This window comes from Melopsittacus undulatus, chromosome 4 (genome assembly GCF_012275295.1).
Source record: "Melopsittacus undulatus isolate bMelUnd1 chromosome 4, bMelUnd1.mat.Z, whole genome shotgun sequence".
In the NCBI taxonomy this organism is placed as follows: Eukaryota; Metazoa; Chordata; class Aves; order Psittaciformes; family Psittaculidae; genus Melopsittacus; species Melopsittacus undulatus.
In genome coordinates this window covers 17095742-17116137 of record NC_047530.1, presented here as the reverse complement: position 1 = coordinate 17116137, position 20396 = coordinate 17095742, and the positions used below count along the sequence as shown (strand labels likewise).

At 40.0% G+C, this 20396-nt stretch overlaps 1 protein-coding gene across 14 annotated transcripts in view; it reads left to right on the top strand.

Moving 5' to 3' along the window:
- NUMB (NUMB endocytic adaptor protein) overlaps positions 1-20337 on the top strand; it is a 105794-nt gene extending 85457 nt beyond the window's left edge. For 4 of the 14 annotated variants that reach the window (XM_034061684.1, XM_034061685.1, XM_031049303.1 and 1 more), the window contains 8 exons: positions 1353-1430; positions 6809-6883; positions 9321-9461; positions 10938-11139; positions 13449-13751; positions 15560-15709; positions 16561-16704; positions 18378-20337. In XM_034061684.1, the coding sequence (XP_033917575.1) occupies positions 1353-1430; positions 6809-6883; positions 9321-9461; positions 10938-11139; positions 13449-13751; positions 15560-15709; positions 16561-16704; positions 18378-19105 (1821 nt within the window). In that variant the 3' untranslated portion in view covers positions 19106-20337. The remainder of the gene's footprint in view (positions 1-1352; positions 1431-6808; positions 6884-9320; positions 9462-10937; positions 11140-13448; positions 13752-15559; positions 15710-16560; positions 16705-18377) is intronic. The other 10 variants (XM_034061688.1, XM_034061687.1, XM_034061686.1 and 7 more) reach the window with 10 other exon arrangements.
- Positions 20338-20396: the final 59 nt, after the last annotated feature.

Sequence of the window (20396 nt, the reverse complement as noted above, 5' to 3'; positions counted from 1 at the left end):
GGAAGGACATCAGGCAGAGAGGTACACAGCAACAGAAATCAGGAAATGCAAAGTTGAGATTGACACTCCCTTCTTAACTTTGTGTTTCCTGGCTTTTGTTGGCTTGCGTCAGAACCATAGTTTTGTTTTAAATATAACCTTGTTCAGCAATCAATTCTTGAGACACTGCCTCAGGATACTTGTAACAATATTTTTAATGGAGTATTGTTATCAGCAATCAACAGGTTGGAATTGCACAATGTTAATTTGGGGTCAGGGGCTGTCACAAAGACAGTCTCATCTGCAATTCTCCACCTCCTCACTATTAGTACTATACCATAGCTTTCTTACAAGTGAAACAGTTTGGAAAGATAGCAGGAACAGCTTCCTGTCAGCTTCATCCAACACAGTGCAGCATGTGGCTGTGCTCACAGAGCACCAGGGCCTGCTGAAGTGTTCTCTCAAGAGATTGGTTCAGATCTTGCAGTTTTCATGGTCTGGTAACCAAATCAAGTCAGTAAACTGAACTGCGTGCAAATATGCTTAAGATTGTGTGCTGCCTTTTTTGTAATGTGAATTGGGCAATTGGTATAATTGCTTCCAGGCTGAAGAAATTTGGGGAGTTGTAGTTCAACTCTTAGTATCTTTGCACCTGCTTAGCTGTCTGTCCCTGCCCAAGCTGATAGGTCTATTCAGCCTATCAGTTGAGTTGTAGAATGAATATCTAGTATGTGTATAAATATTGTACAAAGCCTTCCAAGGTTTAGAGAGAGTGAAAGAGAAAAGGATCTCACTTCTGTTTTAGTTGTATTGCAAGGTAAGATGAAATTCCTCACAGTACAGAGAAGACTGCATAAGATGTGAAGTGTAGGAGTAACATGTAAACCAGAGCAACAAATAAAAGGAATAAAATGAAGCAGTGTTTAACCCTGCTTTATACCAGCCATACATGCTTCTCCAGTTTACAAAGCATTTGCTTGGGGGGAAAAGTGATCAATATAGAGCAAACTTTACTGTAATTCTGGAGTTAGAACTTTGCATTTCTTAAGAGCCCATACAGTATTTTTATTGTTTTACCACCATATCTGCTGCCAAGTTTGGTTTATAACCTAACTAAAAGGAACTAAACAAGGGAGAGTGAAAATAAAGTAACAACTTTGCATGAAATTGGGGCTGAGGTTCTCTTCTTTCCACCAATTTCAGGGCAGTAGTTGATTAGAATTGTGTGCGTGCCCTTTGATCTGCATTTTCATGGGATTATTTTCACATTTGCCTGTCGCGCCTTCTCATGGATAACTCTAAAAACCCCTTCCTTTCCCTCCAAACCCTATTCTTGTGTGTGCTTGTTGGTTTGAAACCCTGGGACATTTTAGCTACCTACAGTAATAGCGCTCGACTTGTCCCCCCTGTTCCTCCAGGAAAGGAAGTTCTTCAAAGGCTTCTTTGGAAAAGTAAGTTTAATGCCTCGTTTGTGCTTGCACTATAAGGAGTTACATCCCTGGTATAGCACTGTCATAAAATCAGGGTGTTGAGAGTCCCCTAATCCATTTCAGAATATTTGCTGCTAAAACCGACTTGGAAATACGTTGATCAAGCAAAGAATATGATTAAAAAAGCAACCTGAAACAGAAATTTAAATCCATATGGGCTGTATTGGAAATCCAGTGTTCTGAAGTTATTTGGTCTTCCTGGGAAAAAAAAAAGTGATGTTTCCTTTTAAACCCTTAAACTTGTGCTAGCCTACATCACCTGGTCAAATACGTACAGAGCAGTTGGGGTCTGTGCCCTGTGTGTCCTTCATGATTGGCTGCCGGGCACCATGAGTTGACCTCCAAATGTCAGTGTTGGGAGAAAGCAGTGTGCCTGCACATGCTATCTCTTAAACCATTCTTTTTTGAGCACAGTCCTAATTCAAAGGTATATGAAGATGAGACCAGGCATTTACCTACTATGTTTTTCTAATTGCAACTCAATAACCAAGAAATTCACTGTTCTGCCATTGAGGACAGTGTCTTAGATGCGGTAGGCAGTATGTGTAAACCTCTTCAAGAGCTTTCTCATTCTTAACTCTCATCTGTGCCCTACCTCTGCATTTAAAATTCCTGTAAAACGTTTTCATTTAGTTTTCATATAGAGTTAGTCTAAGATAGGGCTTCTGAAGTATCTTTTTATAAAATGAATCTTGTCTTAAATAGAAACTAACAGGTTTGTAACTTCCATCCATATGAAAGTCTTTTTGAGCATATTATTCTCTGGTCACAGATTTGTTTTGTCTCTGCTTAGGGAGTAAGTAAGTTCTGGGGTTTTTTTTCACCTTTCACTCAGATAGTGATGCATGTCATACAGGTCAGCTGTTTCCCCAATTTAGGTTGTTTTTTTCTATGATCTGTGAAAGCACGTATCTGAAGTGTCATGATGGTAAAGTAAGAGGCTCTTAATTATTAACTTATTTTCTTTGAGGGCCAAAATACCATAGGTGGGAGATCTGCCAGATTAACTAGATCATTTGTATGTGCAAATGAAATTCCAGAGCAGGAGTTTATAAAGACTGGAATCAAAACATGCCATTCACATCACAACCAAAAATGCTAAATACTACTTAGTTTGTTTAAAGCGCTACGTCAGCCTGATCAGATATGTTAGTTCTTTTTCTGCCTGTTGGTATTAACTTATGTTAGGGTACATGAGAAAGCAAACATGTAAAGGACAGATATTTACAGAGCACTTAATTAAAAAAATCAAAACCAGTTTTTATCTATTAAACATTCCAACTTCCCTATTACATCTTAGTTGCTCTTTTATGAAGTCTGGTTCTTTACCACAGTCTTGTAGATTTGCTTTGTCTTTTATTATAATATTTCACCAAAGAGCGACCTACTGCTCCAGCCTGTGAAGTTTCATTAATTAGCACTGAAACCAATTATATCCGTAGTATTTAGATACCCCACAGCATCAGTATGGCAGTGCCTTTATTACAGCTTTGTGCTGCAATGTTAACCCAAGTCTGGGGAAAAGAGCAAAAAAAAGGACAGCTGTTCTCTTATTAATAATTGATAAATACTGATAACTTTAATATCTTTTGGCTCTCTCATCTATAATTTCTCTGCAGATGCTTTGCATTGGGATTAATTTAATGTTCCAAACTGCAGAGCTGCTTCAAACACGCTAGCAGCATTCAGAGTCAGTCTAGACAGCGTTGCTGCTTTCTCTGTCCATATTTTTCTCCTTCCTGACAGATTTCTGTTTAGAAATGTTCAAGTATTTAGTACTGGAAATACTTTCTTTTATACTTTAAAAAAAAAATTAGAAGTCTGTTAATCGCTCCAGGTTAGGCTTCTGCAGTTTTATTTTGCATAGCATATGCAGCATAACCAAATCAACTGCCTTTTTTGGCAGCTCTTCGTATTTTAAGGCTAAAGCTTTTCTGTTGTAATGAGTAGAAGTACAGATTCGATGATCTTTTGTGTTTTGCTTCCACTGAATGCATGCATTTGTTGTCACACGGTGTTTTATGCGATCTGAAATGAAGAATTTTCTTTATATATGCCTCAGACTCCAGATACATCTGTTTTGAAGTCCCAGGATAGCATAAAATAGGCAAAAAGATTAGAAACAATTTAGAAGTATTTACAAAATGCATTTTGGGGAAACTTTAATTTTGCTCTGGTATTCTTAAAACTTCATTTCCCACCTTATAGGTGCTATTTGTCTTGTCTTTTTTCTTCTTGTGGTTGCCCATCTCTAGGGCATTGCCAGTTTGTCAGATAGGTTTCCCTCATGCCCATCCGGCAGCGGTCCTGCTTTATTTTCAGCCTCTCAGGACTGATGCCTCCCCTGCCCTCCTGGAAACCTCTGAGGACTCTGAAATTGGCCCAGATAACGAATTTCATAATGGCACAGATTACTGACCTCTTAAGTGCTGAGCAACAAGATTTCTATTGGGGCTGACTCAGCAGTGACAAATCAGGCTCCCAGGCATCAGTACCACACATGGCTCTACTCCAGCAGTGCTGTAATCCAAAAGCTCTTGAATATGAAGACAAGTTACTGATATGGATGTCTAGACGAGTCCCTTGGTAGCAACATTTAAGACCCACTGTCCAGTGGATATTGGCTATTTGCTTTGAATACTGTTGTTTGGAGTCACCTACCTTGCAGTGCTTATTAGATAGGCTGTGATCCTGCGTTATCCTGCTGTGATAAGCTGTGAACGCTTGTGATATGGGTTCACTTCCCATGCACTGTCTTGCATTCAGTCTGATCTTTGGTATGTGCCAGGAGTAAAAGTGCTCACATCTATTTTGTCATCACGATTAACTTGGTAATTTCCCACCCATAATGGAGCAGTACTTTGATTTGTGTATCCAATATAAACTGATTTGGAGATATATGTAGGCACAGATAAGCTGAGGACTGAGGAGATAGGAAAATCATGTTGCCAAAAAGTAGAAGATGTGGGTTTGGGATAAAGACTGTAAGGACTTACCCCTTCTAAGTGCTGTATCCATCATAAATCTAGAAGAAGGAATTGGGAGAACAAAGCGTGTTTAGTTTTTCTCTTAGTGTGGCAAACCCATGTTTCATTGTCTTGTTTGAGGAAGCTTGCATTTTCAGTGAGAGAGGAAGACTTAGCCCTTAAGCCCTTTCATTTTGTTCTGAGAAACATGAAATTCCATGTCTTAGCTATTTCTACATCCTCATTTGATGAAACAGCAGGTGAGGAGTAGCTCTGCTGAAGATCAGTACTGCTTTAAGTACCCAGCTCAATTAAACTTGACTTTAATACAAACTTGAGGAACAGTTCTGTATTTCTGCAGAAACAAGTTTTTATTGTTTGCTGAGGAAGGACAAGTACCTTTTTCCCTAATGGTGGTAATCTAAGCCAGTTACCTGCAGGCATTGTCTTGTCTTGATTGTATTTTCTTGAATAAAGGCTTAAAGACAATATCTTATAAGAAACTGGTACTCCTTTTTAAAACAGTTCACGGAGACAGACTTCTACAATCATTTGTTTTGGGGATTAATAGGGACTTTTAGGCTATGCAAACTAGCTGAGCATTGAAAATACACATTATATTCTGTGGGTATTGATATTTACTGCCTTTAAGACCAAAATTTAGAAGTTACTTTAAAGGCTGCAATATTTTTTCACGCATATGATGACAAATTTAAGTACATCTTCCTTTCTGAAAGTTATGGGCATTCCAGAACACGTCAGTTTTACTTTAAACCTTCTCTGGGGTATCCAGCAGGCTGGATGGGCATTTAGAAACTTGCTTCTGCAAGCACTTCTCAATAGCTTGCTTTCACGCTGTGCTTATTTGCTCTTTTCTCTTTTAATCACTCTTCCGTACAAGTCAGTGCCATTATCTGTTCTCACCAACCTTTTTGAAAATGCTCAGGGTGTCATTGCTGCTTTGAAATTGGGACAGATAGATAGTTCCTCCCCAAAACTAAACACAAGTTCTGCCATGTCCATTTTCTTCACACTTGGTGCTTTCTCTGAGAATGAAACCAATGTGATATAACAGGAGATTTTTTGCTCCAAGATACTGCATACTTACAGTGTTAAAATCAGTGTTGCAGACTTGGAACATGTGGTAGCTTATGCTGAAATGGCCTTGCTCCATTGCTTGCCATATGAATATAAATTCTATACATCAGCAATGAACTATTCAAAAATAAAAACAAAATAATTGCAGTTCTCACATAAAGCCACTAGCAGATACCCCTTCATCTTTGTTGTTGCTGCTCTCTCCACTCCCTGCAGTGATATGTGGTGGGTGCCATTAGTAGCCATGAACTATGTAAACCCAGTGATTGAAAAAAACATTATGAGGAGAATATTTTATTAGCTGGCTTAGTTTGGGGCTTGTGAATTAAAGTAACACTTTAAAAAAACAATTTTTCTAGTAGTTGTTCTCTGTAACAACCAGTGAAATTACATGGACATCTTGTACCTATTTTTTATGCAATGAATTAGTTTCAGAAGAATATTGTGTTGTTTATACTTTTTTCTGTAACTTTCCCGTAAAAAGTAAACAGTCTAGGAAGAATCTGTAGTTTAAATGGCTCCTGAAGCCTTCCTGTCTTTCTCACTTTTACTTAGCCTCAGCTTGTAGCAGCTGAAAGTTCCCACAGTCAGATCTTGGATAAAGGCCAGGCCGTTCTTCGCTGCGTCAGTCGGCCATGCACCATTGCTTTTTCCAGATACACACCAAATGGCTAAGAAATAATACTTTTGTGCTTCTCTTCCAAGCTGTGACATTTAGTTCTTAATAAATAGTGGAACATGTTTGGATGATTTATCTTGGCATTAAGCTTATAACATAGTAACTGATGATTTTTGGGTACTTTCAGCACTGGTTTAAGGTGATGCCATGATTCTGCCATGCAACTATTGGGGTAAAGGGTAGGGTTGGTGGAAATACAGGTAAGAATTGTCCAGTGTTTAAACTTGTGCTGAAGAAGCTACCTGTGGTGTAACTCCTTATGAATTAGTGTCTTCTGACTCTTTAGTGGAATTCTTCACCCACTTGGTCAGTCTTTAATTCATTGCTGTCAGTGGATGTACACCTTGTTTTTGCCTCCACCTGTGCTGTGCCCTCTCCCCATCCCCACAATGTGCTATTTCTGAAATTACTGGCTTTGGCTTGGTTCTCTGAATGTTTTGCAACTTTGACTATTTGGCTCTGGGTACCCTACTGACCGTGGACTTCATCTACACTTGATGTTATGGTTCTTCAAATGGGAAGCGGGTGGAGATCTGATGCTCTTGGGCTAAAACTGTTTTTGTTTTTCTTTTTGTTTCTTTTTTTTTTTTTTTAAGTCTGGGAAGAAAGCTGTTAAAGCAGTCCTGTGGGTTTCGGCGGATGGACTCAGAGTCGTAGATGAGAAAACAAAGGTCAGATTTCCCTGGACAAAAGTTTTAAATCCCTCTATAATAATATATGTACCATAACTTTAAAGGGACACCAATCTTTATGTTAATACAAATGTTGGTATTTGAAAGGAAGACTGAAGTGTATAATTAGTTTAATCATTTCTTGCTTTGTAAACATATGTATGCCTGCTAATTTTTTTCTCCACTTAATTTCACACTATTCTCAAAACATTCCATAAAATGTGACAGGTAGCACAAGCTTGGAATATTTTTTGTTGCGTTTACTGGAAGAACCTTTTTTTTCCCAGTAATGTTCTGTTGGCATTGAACTTCTCAAAGTCCCTTGACTTTGTTCTGCGCCACTGCAGAAGGCTGCAATAGTAATACATGGGCAAACTCATGTGAATCAATATAATTTTCAGGGCAGCCAAATCCTAGAATGGTTCTGAGTGAATGAGAGCTAGCTTCTGAAAGTGAAATAGGGCATGCTGTGCCTTCAAACTCAAACTGAGTATTAACTGAGTGTAAAGTTTGTGATTTCTAGTTCTAAGATGTTGGTCTGAAGTGGAAGACTAATGTATTTGTAGCATCCTTCTAGATTGTTTTATAATTATTTTTTTTATTATTATTGTGAAATAGCACAGTATGTGCAACCAGGGTGCCTGTTTGCAAGTAATAGCAAAGAATTCTTTATTTTATCTTGATGTAGACAATTAGAAATAAAACCTTTAGATGTGTCTCTGTAAGTGGACTAGTATTTTAAAAGATGGCATGGCTGTTGGAACAATTTTAACTCTCAGTAATCTGAAATTAATTCAGCTTCATATTCATATCATTTAGCCCTTACTTTTGTCAATCTAAAAGATGATTTCTGCAAGCCAACATTGTAAAGCACATAGGGAATAATTCATATCCCTTTAGAGTGTAACTGCCTGTTGGATACCTGCTCTTTGACTGCTGATATGGTGTTATGGTTTCATCAGCACTGAACTTACCGTCTCATAAGAATTCAGTTTCTAATACAAACATACTGATGGTGCATTTAGTCTGATTGCCTCATTTAAAAATAATAATACATGTATTATTTTTAGAAATGTTGCTGTGTATATCTTTTAAAATTGAATTTTGATGAGTTGTGCAGACCCTGAAGACTGTTAAAAGTATAGAATCATAGAACAGTTAGGGTTGGAAAGGACCTTAAGATCATCTAGTTCCAACCCCCCTGCCATGGGCAGGGATACCTCACACTAAACCATGCCACCCAAGGCTTTGTCCAGCCTGGCCTTGAACACTGCCAGGGATGGAGCATTCACAGCTTCCCTGGGCAACCCATTCCAGTACCTCACCACCCTAACAGGAAAGAATTTCTTCCTTATATCCAATCTAAACCTCCCCTGTTTAAGTTTCAACCCATTACCCCTTGTCCTGTCACTACAGTCTCTAATGAAAAGTCCATCCCTAGCATCCCTGTAGGCCCCCTTCAGATACTGGAAGGCTGCTATGAGGTCTCCACGCAGCCTTCTGTTCTCCAGGCTGAACAGCCCCAACTTTCTCAGCCTGTCTTCATATGGGAGGTGCTCCAGTCCCCTGATCATCCTCGTGGCCCTCCTCTGGACTTGTTCTAACAGTACCATGTCCTTTTTAAGTTCATAGAACTTAAAAAGAGAATATGCTATTGCCTCCTGGTGGTTGAATACATTAAAACAGGTGCCAAGTACTAACCACCAACCAAAAGAACCAAAAAAATATTAAAATACCATTTTTAACAAAGATGGCATCGTTCTTAACTAATTCCTTTTTAGAAACACTTCTCACATCAATCTGTGAGAACTTATCATAGAATTCTAAATCACAGAATCATAGTTAGGGTTGGAAAGGACCTTAAGATCATCTAGTTCTAACCCCTCTGCCATGGGCAGGGATACCTTGCACTAGACCACGTCACCCAATAATCCATAACAGTGCTGCTGGTGCTTTTCTGCCTGCATCCCTGCTTAGCTAATTGGCAGATCAGCTTTTAGTCTTTCTGTAACGTGTGCTAGACCTTGTCACACTTGAAGACCTCTCCTATAAGTTTCAGCATTGTGATTAACCACAGTAAATATTTTTTTTTGATTGCAAGACTTCTGGAGCTGCTGCAAAAATAAAATAAAACAAAACCATGAGTTCCATAATCTAGAGGAGAGACCTTATGAATTGTTTGGCTCCCTGAATTCTTACATGGTGCCTTGGCACACTTCTACCAAAAGCAGTTGGTGGACAGTGTCATCTGTCCTTTTTGTTTCATAATAAGAATAGATTCTGAATGGTGAATTCATTGACATAGTCACATCAGGTTACCCTCTTTGTACTATAACTCATCTTCTTGCATATAACACTGAAAAGGATTTGTTCAAGTATCTCTCCATATTTTCTCACGTTTCTTTTATTGGGGGCGGGGGGATTTTTTCCCCTTTAGGATCTTATTGTTGATCAGACAATAGAGAAGGTTTCTTTCTGCGCACCAGATAGGAACTTCGACCGAGCATTCTCATACATCTGTCGAGATGGCACAACGAGACGCTGGATATGCCACTGCTTTATGGCTGTAAAGGACACGGTAAGTTTAATGTGTATGTGTCCAACTCTTCCAGCTACTAGCTGGAAGTTATGCTCAGAAAAATTAAGTGCCTAGAATACTACAATATGTTTTGATGTCAGCTAAAATATTACGTAGCCTTTGAAAATTATTTTAGTTCTAATTCTTTATATCTGAATTACTTGATATCCCTTCGTGGTATCATCTTGTGGAAAGAAGTGGTGCCTAGCATGTATATAACAGGAATGCAGTCAGCCTCTCAAATATCTCTAGCTACTCTAGAGGGAACTACTCTTTTAAAAATAGACAGAAACATAATGACAATTCTTCTAGGATAAAATCAGAGTGTATATATACAGACTGGTTATGAATGCAGCCTCTTGTATGTGAATATTATCTTGAATGGAAAGTCATCTGAACGTTAAGGGATGAGGCTAAACTGCATTTAATTAACATCCTGTTTGTTTTGAAGTGATAGAAATTTTTCCAGTAGAAAGCTTGAAAATAAGTTACCTCCATTAGTCTCTTGCTGTGCAGACTTAAGTTACTTGATTCTGTGATCTGACCTTTTCCTCATTCTGCTTTTTGTTGAATCCTGCCTATGCTATACAAAACACTTCAAACGTCATGCAAAATTCTTGCATGAGCTCTACATAGCTGCATGCTCAAAGCAATTTACTTGACAATTTATTATTGTTCTTTAAAGAGAAACAATCAAGTTAGAAATTCCCAGCTAAACTTATGTCAGAGCTGGAGCTTTTTTATTTTCCTCTCTGAATAACAAGTCAATTCACTTACTGATTACAATAGATGAGTTGAGCTACTGGTAGTAGCAGCGCCTCTGACTCAACTGTAGCCACTGTATCAGCTGAATTGCTGGACTTCCTCCAATCTGAATTTCCTTTCCCTATTGCAGCTATTGGGTAGTGTATCCTTCAGACTTCACTGATTAATAATGGAAGTGCTTTTCAGAAGGCACTCTCAATACTAACTTCTGCATTTGGTCATGGTCATTAAAAGGTGTAAGCAGTCACCAGTTTACTTTTAGTTCACCCTTGCACTCAAGGGTGGTGTCTCCCTGAGCCCTCTGTAAACTTCCTTAGTCTGAGAGTAGCACTTACCTGTCTATAGGGACTTAACACCCACTTAAGATGTGGCTTCATAAGAGTTATTTTCTGAACAAATGTATCCAGAGGCAAGGGATCAGTGCAGTCAGGTTATTGCCCTAGCATCTTAGTAGCAACTGAACTAAACAGATTATCCAACAATCCCTTTCATTTCTGGGTGGCCTTCTTGAGCACTGCTTGTGCCTTAGTAGTTGGGAATCTTTATATTACAGGTTTAATTTTAGAGCCGTACAAAAGGTGGCCAATTACAGTAGTTTTCTAATGCCTTAATTAGATTCCTCTTGCAAAAGCAGGTTATCACATTGCAATGCTTGAAGCACATGTATGTTTCTGTTCCAGTTACTGTATGATGCAATGTTGTCTTGTACAGGGGGAAAGGTTGAGTCATGCCGTGGGCTGTGCATTTGCAGCATGCCTGGAGCGAAAGCAGAAGCGAGAGAAGGAGTGTGGAGTGACTGCCACCTTTGATGCCAGCAGAACCACATTCACTAGAGAGGGGTCATTCAGGGTCACTACAGCTACTGAACAAGCAGAGAGAGAGGAAATTATGAGACAGATGCCGGATGCTAAAGGTATGGGATGCAACTTAAACAATCCTCCCTAGTGAGCAAAATCAGCACTGAGGTGAACTGGAGCCTGTGCAAGGACCGAGCCTTAACATCCTTGCAACATTCCCCCTCTGTAACCTCCTTATGTACGAATCATACGCCCAGATGCTTGTCACTTCACAGGATGAAAAGTGCTCCTAGATTTACCTGTGGTGTGTTTTCTCACATCTCCTATAGAAAAAAGTACAAGTGACTTCATATATTAAATCTGCTTCTGCTTTGTTTGGTCAGTCTGCTTTGTGGCAGAGATCATAGAATCATAGAATAGTTAGGGTTGGAAAGGACCTTAAGATCATCCAGTTCCAACACAGTAGAACATACTAAAAAGCCGTACTAGAAAGATGTTGTAAAAGTATAGCAACTTAGCTAGATATTGTAGTCTAAATCTTATGGTAAATGAACAGAAAATTATATGCCGTTTTCTTAGAAAATAATGTATTTTTAATTTCAAGATAGGTTACAAAGTGTATGTGTAGAGCTGTATTGCATGAGGGAAGAACAGATCAATCACAGTGTGCTTTCAAAAAGAAAGCTAAAGCAACACCCTCACCCTCCATAAAACACGTAACTGATGCACTGGTAATTACACTCAAAACTAGTAACTAACTGATTTGAGAGGAGTTTGGTTTTACTTCTTAGCCATTTTAAAAACCATTTACTGTTCTAAAATTCAAGTGAAAGTAGAACTTATTACTCAAGTTTCAGTACAAGTAGTGAAGTTCTACAGCTAACAAAAAGTGAAGTATAAATATTGTTCATAGCCCTCTTTACAGTGGAGTTGAACTTTTGTTTCAGCGGGTTCCACAGCAAGTTTTATGCCACCACTTGATTGCAAAACTTTAATCTTCGTTTTCATCATCCATCTGCTTGTTCCCATACATTAGTTTTAGAATGTGCTAAATGAAGCTTAAACACAAGGCCTTTGTTACTTGAGGGCATGAGTCAAAGTCTTGACTCAATGAAGGTGTGTGAAATCCTTTCCAAGAAAGACTGATTAGAAAAGTTTCACTTGAATGAGCAGCTGCAACTCATGGGTACTGAAGCTTGCAAGGCAACATAATTAGTTCCTCCTACCATTCCAGCTCCTCAGAAATCTCTAGTGTGACTCTTCTCCTTACCAGACTTCCAGTTATTCTGTTGATGTGTCAACAAAAAGTCATTCTTTTTCCTGAAATGTTTGGAAAGCAATGTAAGTAAAATAGGAGCTCACACCAGGATAGTGAGATTTCTTCTTCTCCTGCTGTGTTGATGAGCTGTGTTTATTGCCCCCAGAGCCAATCCAATTACAACATGGGTGAGAGTTTTCCTAGGGATGGATAAATCCCCATTATTCTTTCAATCATAAGTGTCATGAGTTAAACTAGGCTTAATCCTACATTTCTGCCTGTAGGTCTGTCTGACAGGAGCATCGTGGTGCTATGCAAAACCCTGCAAAATGAAACAGCTGACTTTAAGTTGGAGAAGTTTGCAGTGCAAGCAGCTAGTGATTGGGTGGTAACATTACAGCTAAACTCAGCTGTGATGCTATCATTTATAAATACATTTACCACTTATGTAAATACAGCCTAAAGAAGCGACACAGGAGCTCACTGTAAATGTGCCTGGTGTTAGCAAGGCCTGTCAGCTCAGAGGCTGGACCTACCTTGCAGCCCACTTCCATCTATCTGTAAATGTGTTTCCTGGAGCTGCTGGGGAGCTGCAGTCTGAGCACTGAATACAGCTTAACCTGTTAAATGCTGCTCCTGCCTTTGGCCTGCTGAAGCTTGTGTAGTGTGTTTGGCTGTTGCTGCTGATTCTGCAGGGCTAGGAGGGTGACCTTCCAAAGAAGGTCCTAGAGCTGGGTTCTTTTCCCTTCTGCTGAGCCATGTCACCCTAAGTCACTTAATGCAGTTTGTAGTAGTATTTTGGCCATAGTTCTGTATGAGGTAATAGTAAAGGTCTCAAACACACAATACACTTTTCAGTCTTAGTCATAAATTAATTTCAGGTGTTTCTAGAACTGGGGTCTCAGGAACAGCTAGAAAGAATACATTTCCAGGAAGTAGCTAGGCTTAGAAAGTTTTGCTTTGGAGACTGGATGTGTGTAAAGTGACATAGTAAAGACAGTGAGGGTATACAGGAGTGGTTTTTCTGCTGTGATATTAGGAACTCGTTTGGAAGAGCACTAGTTATGCAAATTCGCACATTTTTTCTTATCAAAACAAATGGGAGTAGTGGCAGGCAGTTGAACACTACTTTGCTTTACTCTTCTAACCTCACCCTATTTCCTCCAGCAGTTGAAACAGAAGTGAAAACAGTAGCACCAGGTGCTGCACCAAACAATACTGCCCCCTCTTCTGGCTCACCAACCTCTCCTACTGCTGAAGTTGCTGCCTCTCTGGATAAAGAAATGAGCAATCCCCACGCTATTCCACGGAGGCATGCCCCTATAGAACAGCTTGCCAGGCAAGGGTCTTTCAGGGGCTTCCCTGCCCTTAGCCAAAAGATGTCTCCTTTTAAACGCCAGTTGTCTTTGCGAATAAATGAGCTGCCTTCAACAGTGCAAAGGAAGACCGATTTCCCCATGAAAAACTCAGGTAAAACCAAATTATTCCAATGAAACATTACCTTAAATTGTGTCTCCTTTCCTTCTCTGTGGCTTCAAATAACTCCTTATTTTCTAGTAAATCGTTCTTCCTGCCTCATGTGGATCATTTCTCATGAACAAACATCACCATGTCAGAAAAATTCTGCTTTGGGAATAGACAAGGATTTCAAATGCAGTATTCACATGCAGAAAACGAACAGTTCTAATAACTACCTGAAATGTCACAGCACGGCTTAAAATGCTCTAGGAATGGGTGTTGGTGAATTAGTAGTTGCTGCCTTTTCTCTCTGAGTCACTAAACCAGTTCTTCCACTTAATGCCAGGGCATCTTGAGAAACAAATCCTTTCACGGCCTTAAGCATTTGTCATGGGATCATGTGATGATTTTCTGTGGTCTGTCCTTCTGCCTGTCTGAATTCTTCTTTTTGAGAGCAATGAAATGGCTTTTCGCCATGCCTTAAAGAGGTGCTAGAGCTGGCTGCACCAGTAATGTGTGGCACAATTTTCACATGATGGTAGTGGGTTTCTAGAGTCATCACAACAAACACATTGGGTGCTAAGTACCTTGCAAGGTGTCCTAGAATCCTCTTAGCTGGGTTATCCTGCAGGCCAACTGTACTCTCACTTGGCAGTACAGCTAGATTTAGGGTTCTAAGCTTTAAAGTAAAAACTATTGTGGTAAAAATCAGCAAACCCAACAAAAATACCTCGTCTGACTTCTCTTATAATCCTTATTTGGTGACTTGTGCTTTAAGACCAGCTCGGAGTTTATCACTTATTTACACTAATAGTGCACTGCTCACTAGTGATACTTGCTGAGCATGCTGTAATCTGAGTTTTACATGATTCAGAACACTCCTGATGCATGTTCCGTGTATGCCGCTATCAGCACTGCTTACTGTCATACCACATGCACTGTATTGGAATACCCCTCAAAAAATCAAATGTTGAGCATGCCTCACCCTGGATTTTAGATATGGTGCATGTTGTGTTCAGACATCTAATGGGTTTTGTACTACTTTTGCTTAATTTGCTTGCTCTTGTCAGTTCTGTGCAATGAAGGACTGGTGCTCAGTACTTCTGAAAAGCAGTACTGTAATAGTAATTATAATTAGTAATAATGAGAACATCTGGCAAGTCAGCAGGTTTACTCCAGATGTTACTTTATCCCCATTATGCTGATAGTTGGTTTAAAACTGAGAGTCCATTTTATTTGAGCATTCAGCTTTTGCTTTTCATAATTCTACCAGAAGAGCTACGGTTTTCGGCTGCTGCTGAACTGAAGCAATCAGCATTCTTACTCTAAACTTAACCTGCTGCTGTGCATTGCTGTCAGCACGCTTAAACTTCATCTAGTTACTGTGGAAGTATGTTGTTGGAACTCTTAAATCTATCATAAGTATTTTCATTTCAAAGAGTGCCAGATCTTAGTGCCAAATCCTTGATAAGTTTAGCACTTTAATACTGAAAGATTTAGATCTCTACTGAAGCTACAGAAAACCCTTTTATTTTCTGAAATTAGCATCCTCTTGCATTAGCACAGAGAAGCAGTAATAATTGACTTCAAATCTGGAATACTGATCTCCTTACCCTCTTGACTTAGTTACAAAATACACTGATACATTCTAGTTCAGGCCAGGTCTTAAACACTGATTTTTGAAAAAGCTGTCGTGCAAATCAGTAGCAGGAACATCCAGGACAGAGGGAGCTAATTACTTTTCAATTTCACATTGGTAGTTGTAAATTGTTTCTGTATCCTTTAAACTTCCAATTGAATGAATTTTATTTACATTTCAGTCCCTGAGGTAGAAGGGGAAACAGACAGCATCAGTGCCCTGTGCTCTCAGATCACCAGTGCTTTCAGCGCACCATCAGAAGATCCTTTCTCTTCGGCCCCCATGACAAAACCAGTGACAGTAGTTGCACCACAGTCTCCTGCCTTTCAAGGTTTGTGATTTCTTTGTGTGCTGTGATCATGCTTGATGAGGCTTGAGTGCACATAACATTGCTTTCCAGTAACATGTGATCTTAATTTTTTGTGCAAGTCCTGTTATCAGTATTTTGGGGGAGTGCATCGTGCTTTATTCATCCTGTCTGTTTAGTTTGCCTGTGTTTTTGTTTTTAACAAAAATTTCTTGCACCTACCACACGATAGTTACCTATAAAAGGGACTGACTTTGATATATTGGTTATTTTAATATCCTTCCTCCTGAACTGCAAAAACCTTAATATGTGTCACAGGAACCAAATCCCACAAGGGAAGAGATTTTGTGCCACCACATGATTACTCTTTTTCACACAAACTCTTAGATAAGTTGTGGAGAAATGCCAACTATACAACTTATAGCAGCCTCTGATCTTCATTTCACTGATACGCTTTTATACAAATAGTGTGAAAAAAGAACCTGTTCTTGTTAAATGCAGTTATTGTTACTTTGCATCTACAATCTGCTTTTCTTTTGAATCTAAAATTAATCATGCAGTAACTCCTGGTGAGCTGTATCTATTCTCTATAAAAACAACAATTTAACTTCACTTGGTCATCAGAACTCAAGGTCTCACCAAGCACATAAAAATCCACCATCCCACAATTCTGTTACCAAGCCATGGCTTGGTGGAATGGAATTTACTGGCGTTATTAACTGTCAGTCCAGTTTGGCTAATTTACACAAACTGCTGTCATGTGGAAGTGTCTAAAGTTGTTGTATGTTGATAAGTATGACGTGGCCACTAATATTCCAGTCATGTGCATGCCTTGCATGAATTAATTGCACTGATGTTGTCTGCTCCCATTTTAGTTAATGGCACTGCCTCTGCCTTCTGTGTGCTTGCCGCTAAACCATCCCAAGCTGCTGTAGTGTCCACAGCTATGCCAGTTCGTGAAACCAATCCTTGGGCTCATGCTCCTGCTGCTAATACTGGAGCTGCAGCCATGGTCACTGGTAAGATTGGAACTAGATCCGGTGCATTGCTATGAGAACTTGGATCAGAAGCATAATTGAGCCCTTGAGGCAATCGTCAATGGCACTTAATGGCAAGTGGAAGGAACAGTAACAAAAGCCGGAAGTAGTAGCCTTTTGCACGAGTGGATGGAGGGAAGCAATGAACTCGATGGTTCTGGGTCTGTAAGCTGGACTGGTTCTTTCTGTGGCAGCATTTTAGAAAATCCAGTGATTAAAAAGCAAGTAATGAAATAGTGTGTATTTCGGGAGGAAGGGGAAAGAGTTTGTGCACATCCAAAATATTTTGTGTGCATTCTTCCTACTGACATGTATAATGAGAGATAAAGGTGATTGGTTAAAGGCTTTAGAGGTTCATTTCTTCTGCTGAGTAAGTTTAGATAGTGCTTTAAATGGCTATCACTGTGTGGACACGCATGCTAGAAGGCTACAGTCACACCAGCATCCCTTTCTGATGTAAGCTCAGCTTGGAAAGAGAAACTTTGCTAGTGAAGTGAAGTGGTAAGTTCTGCTTGGCCTTGTAAGAGTACCAGACCCATTTTCAGTAAGTCTTCCCCCATAAGAGAGAGTCCCTGTGCTCTGCCTCCAAAAGTTCCGACTGTAAAAACAGCAGTAAACTGATCTTGAGGTGCTGTTTAACTAGGTCAGGCTGACTGCAGATTACTGAGCAGTAAGGGGTTTCTACTCCCAAACACCAAAAAACACATGAGTTACAGATCTGGCTCTAGCATTGCTTTTCTCAGCACATTGGAAACCTAGAAAAGCCGTATGGGAGGGAAACAGCATTTGAAACTCCAAGGAGAGGGAAAGGCAGAATTCACCTGGTGGGAGAGTTTTATAACTGGTAGGAATGGAAATGATGGTGATTTTTTTTTATTTTTAATCATTGAAGATAAGTGAGTTAAAATCGGCTGCTTTTATAGAAGAGAAGTCTAAAATGCTAAGTGTTGAACATTGCAAAAGAGTTTGAGAGGTTAACAACCTGAGTTATATATGAAGAGAGTAAGGGAAGAGTGAGTGGAGATGGAGGAAGAATATAAAGGAGCCACAGTTAGTACAGTTTATATATATAGTAATTTGGTTAGATGTATTGCCTTCAGTGTTTGTGTATACTGTAGTGAGTACTCAGACTTCAAAGTGTATAAGACAGACAAATAAATGCTGTCTTTAACTCCCTGTACCATAGCATTACTGTCCTTTACAGGGTAAAGCCTTAATTTAGGAAACAGCAAATGAATCTTAGTTTCTTAGTTTTGTGTTCTAACAGTCACCCAGTCCTGAGCTGTACATCCAGAGACTGATACTCCCCAGTTAGAGGACTTAGTGGTTATAGACCATATCACTGCCACAAAGTCAGGAGTGCAGACAGCAGCTCTCCAGCATACCCAAAAGTCTCAGATGTCTGCTGTGAAGGGAAAAAAAAGTAAAAGCCTTTATTTTAGTGAAGCAGCTCTTCTGTATCCCTTCTTGACCAAAGTCTTCCTCTAACAGAACAGTATAGTGGATACATAAAGATGCTTCCAGTGTTGGTAGCAGTCTTTCAGGTGTGAAGAGAGGAAGCCTGTCTGTCCTTGTACACATCCTCTAGCCTTTCTGACTGAGAAAAGGATGAGGAGGGGACATATTAGTGACTTTCCCCATGCTTTCCTTCCCAGGCGCTGAATGGAGCAGCACCTCCTCAGGTGCAGCCTCACCAAGTCTCTTCCAAGGAAATCACAGACGTACTCCCTCAGAGGCAGACCGCTGGTTGGAAGAGGTCTCAAAGACTGTCAGAGCCCAGCAGCAACCAGCCACAGCCCCTGCCCCTGCTCCACAGCCACTACTCCAGCCTCCTCCGGCACCTTCCCAGCCAGCACCAGCCTTCCCAGTCAGCACCTTCATTGCACCTCAGCCTGTGCCAGTTGGTGTAGTACCACCCATGCAGCCCGCGTTTATTCCAGCTCAACCCTATGCTGTAGCAAATGGGATGACCTATGCAGCCCCAAGCGTACCTGTGGTTGGAATCACACCTTCGCAGATGGTAGCCAACGTCTTTGGTACTGCAAGCCACACTCCAGCAGCCCATCCACATCAGTCCCCCAGTCTTGTCAAACAGCAGACATTCCCTCAGTATGAAAGCAGCAGTACTACAGCCAGTGCTACAGCCAGCCCTTTCTTCAACCCACCCGCACAGCACAACGGCTCTGCTGCTTTCAATGGAGTCGATGGTGGCAAATGGGCTGCAGAGGACAAGCATTCACAGCCTCCCGCAGCTGCTCCGCAGGTAGACCCATTTGAAGCACAGTGGGCAGCACTAGAGGGCAAGGCAAAGCAGCGCACTAATCCCTCTCCAACTAACCCCTTCTCAAGTGATTTACAGAAGACATTTGAGATTGAACTTTAAGCAGTCCTTGGGAGGGAGCTGGATAAATTGTACATTAGGATAGAGGGATAAAGGGAGCAGAGGGGCCTGTTTATGATCAGTTTGCTTTGATAATCCCAAAGGTCCCTTCAAACAAAAATGGGTTAGAAAGAGGGAGCAATTATGGGGAGGATCTAAACATACAATGAATTTAATGTGCAGTTCTTGAAAAGGAATCCTGGAACCACCCCAGTCTGCATTCCCTCCTCACTTGGAAAGCTGGAAGTCAAACAGAGCAAAGGCAGGCACCCAGCCCCAACATCTGCTCTGCAGAAACATCCATCATCTCACAGAAAGGAAGGCCCCTTTTATACTGGGGTCCTTCTGATGCCCTGCAAGTCCTGGACATTCCCCCTCAGGGAACAACAGGGTGGGGTGGGGTGGGGGTGGGTGGGAGATCGTCACCTGCTTAACAAAAGCCAGGTTTGTGGAAAAAGTTGAGCTTCCATTTTGAGTAACAAAATGAATATTATATGTAAAGAATAAAGTAAAGCCAAAATCTTTATTTTTATGCATTTAGAATATTTTAAATAGTTGGATATTAAAAGCTGTATGAGTTGTAAGTAATCTTGCCAAAGGTTAAAAAAGAAGGGGGTTGGATGTAAGAAATTGTATATAAGATTGATTTATCTCTGATTCTTATTGTAAGTAATATTGGGGGGTGGAAAAAGGGGCTTTAGCTTGTTCTTGTATCTGTTCATTGTAAGTAGCATATTGCAACAACAATCAGTCATTATATCGTAGTTTTAAAGAAAGAAAATTAAAGAACAGTATTGTCATGGTTTGAAAACCAAAAACCATGGGGAAAATTTACTGGTTTTTATCGGAATCAGGCTACATATTATATATAGTATGGGTTTTTTCCTTCCATGTATTGCTGCAGTTTCTTTGTCTTAAATCTATTGGTTCTAACACTACTGTGACAACTTACTGTAACCATATCTACATCCTGGGGCTACCTGGGAACCATTTTATGTTTGTCTGTCAATAGATCTTAGGGGGTTTTAACTTTGGTTTTATTTTTTTCCCCACTGATCTGTGAAACCTTGTGGTTAAGGCTGCAGCTGGTCCAGGTTCTGCCTCTGGTGACTTGTGAAAACCATCTCATTTTAACTTTACTTTTAAACTTTGGCCTTACAAGCAAATGTAAGTTATATATATTTGTACTGATGATTTATAATCTGCTTTAACAGAAATAAATGTTGGTGGTAGAAGCACTGTCTGTGGAAAGCTTTATTTTCCAGCCCCACTCAGTTGTCCACATTTGCCCTTC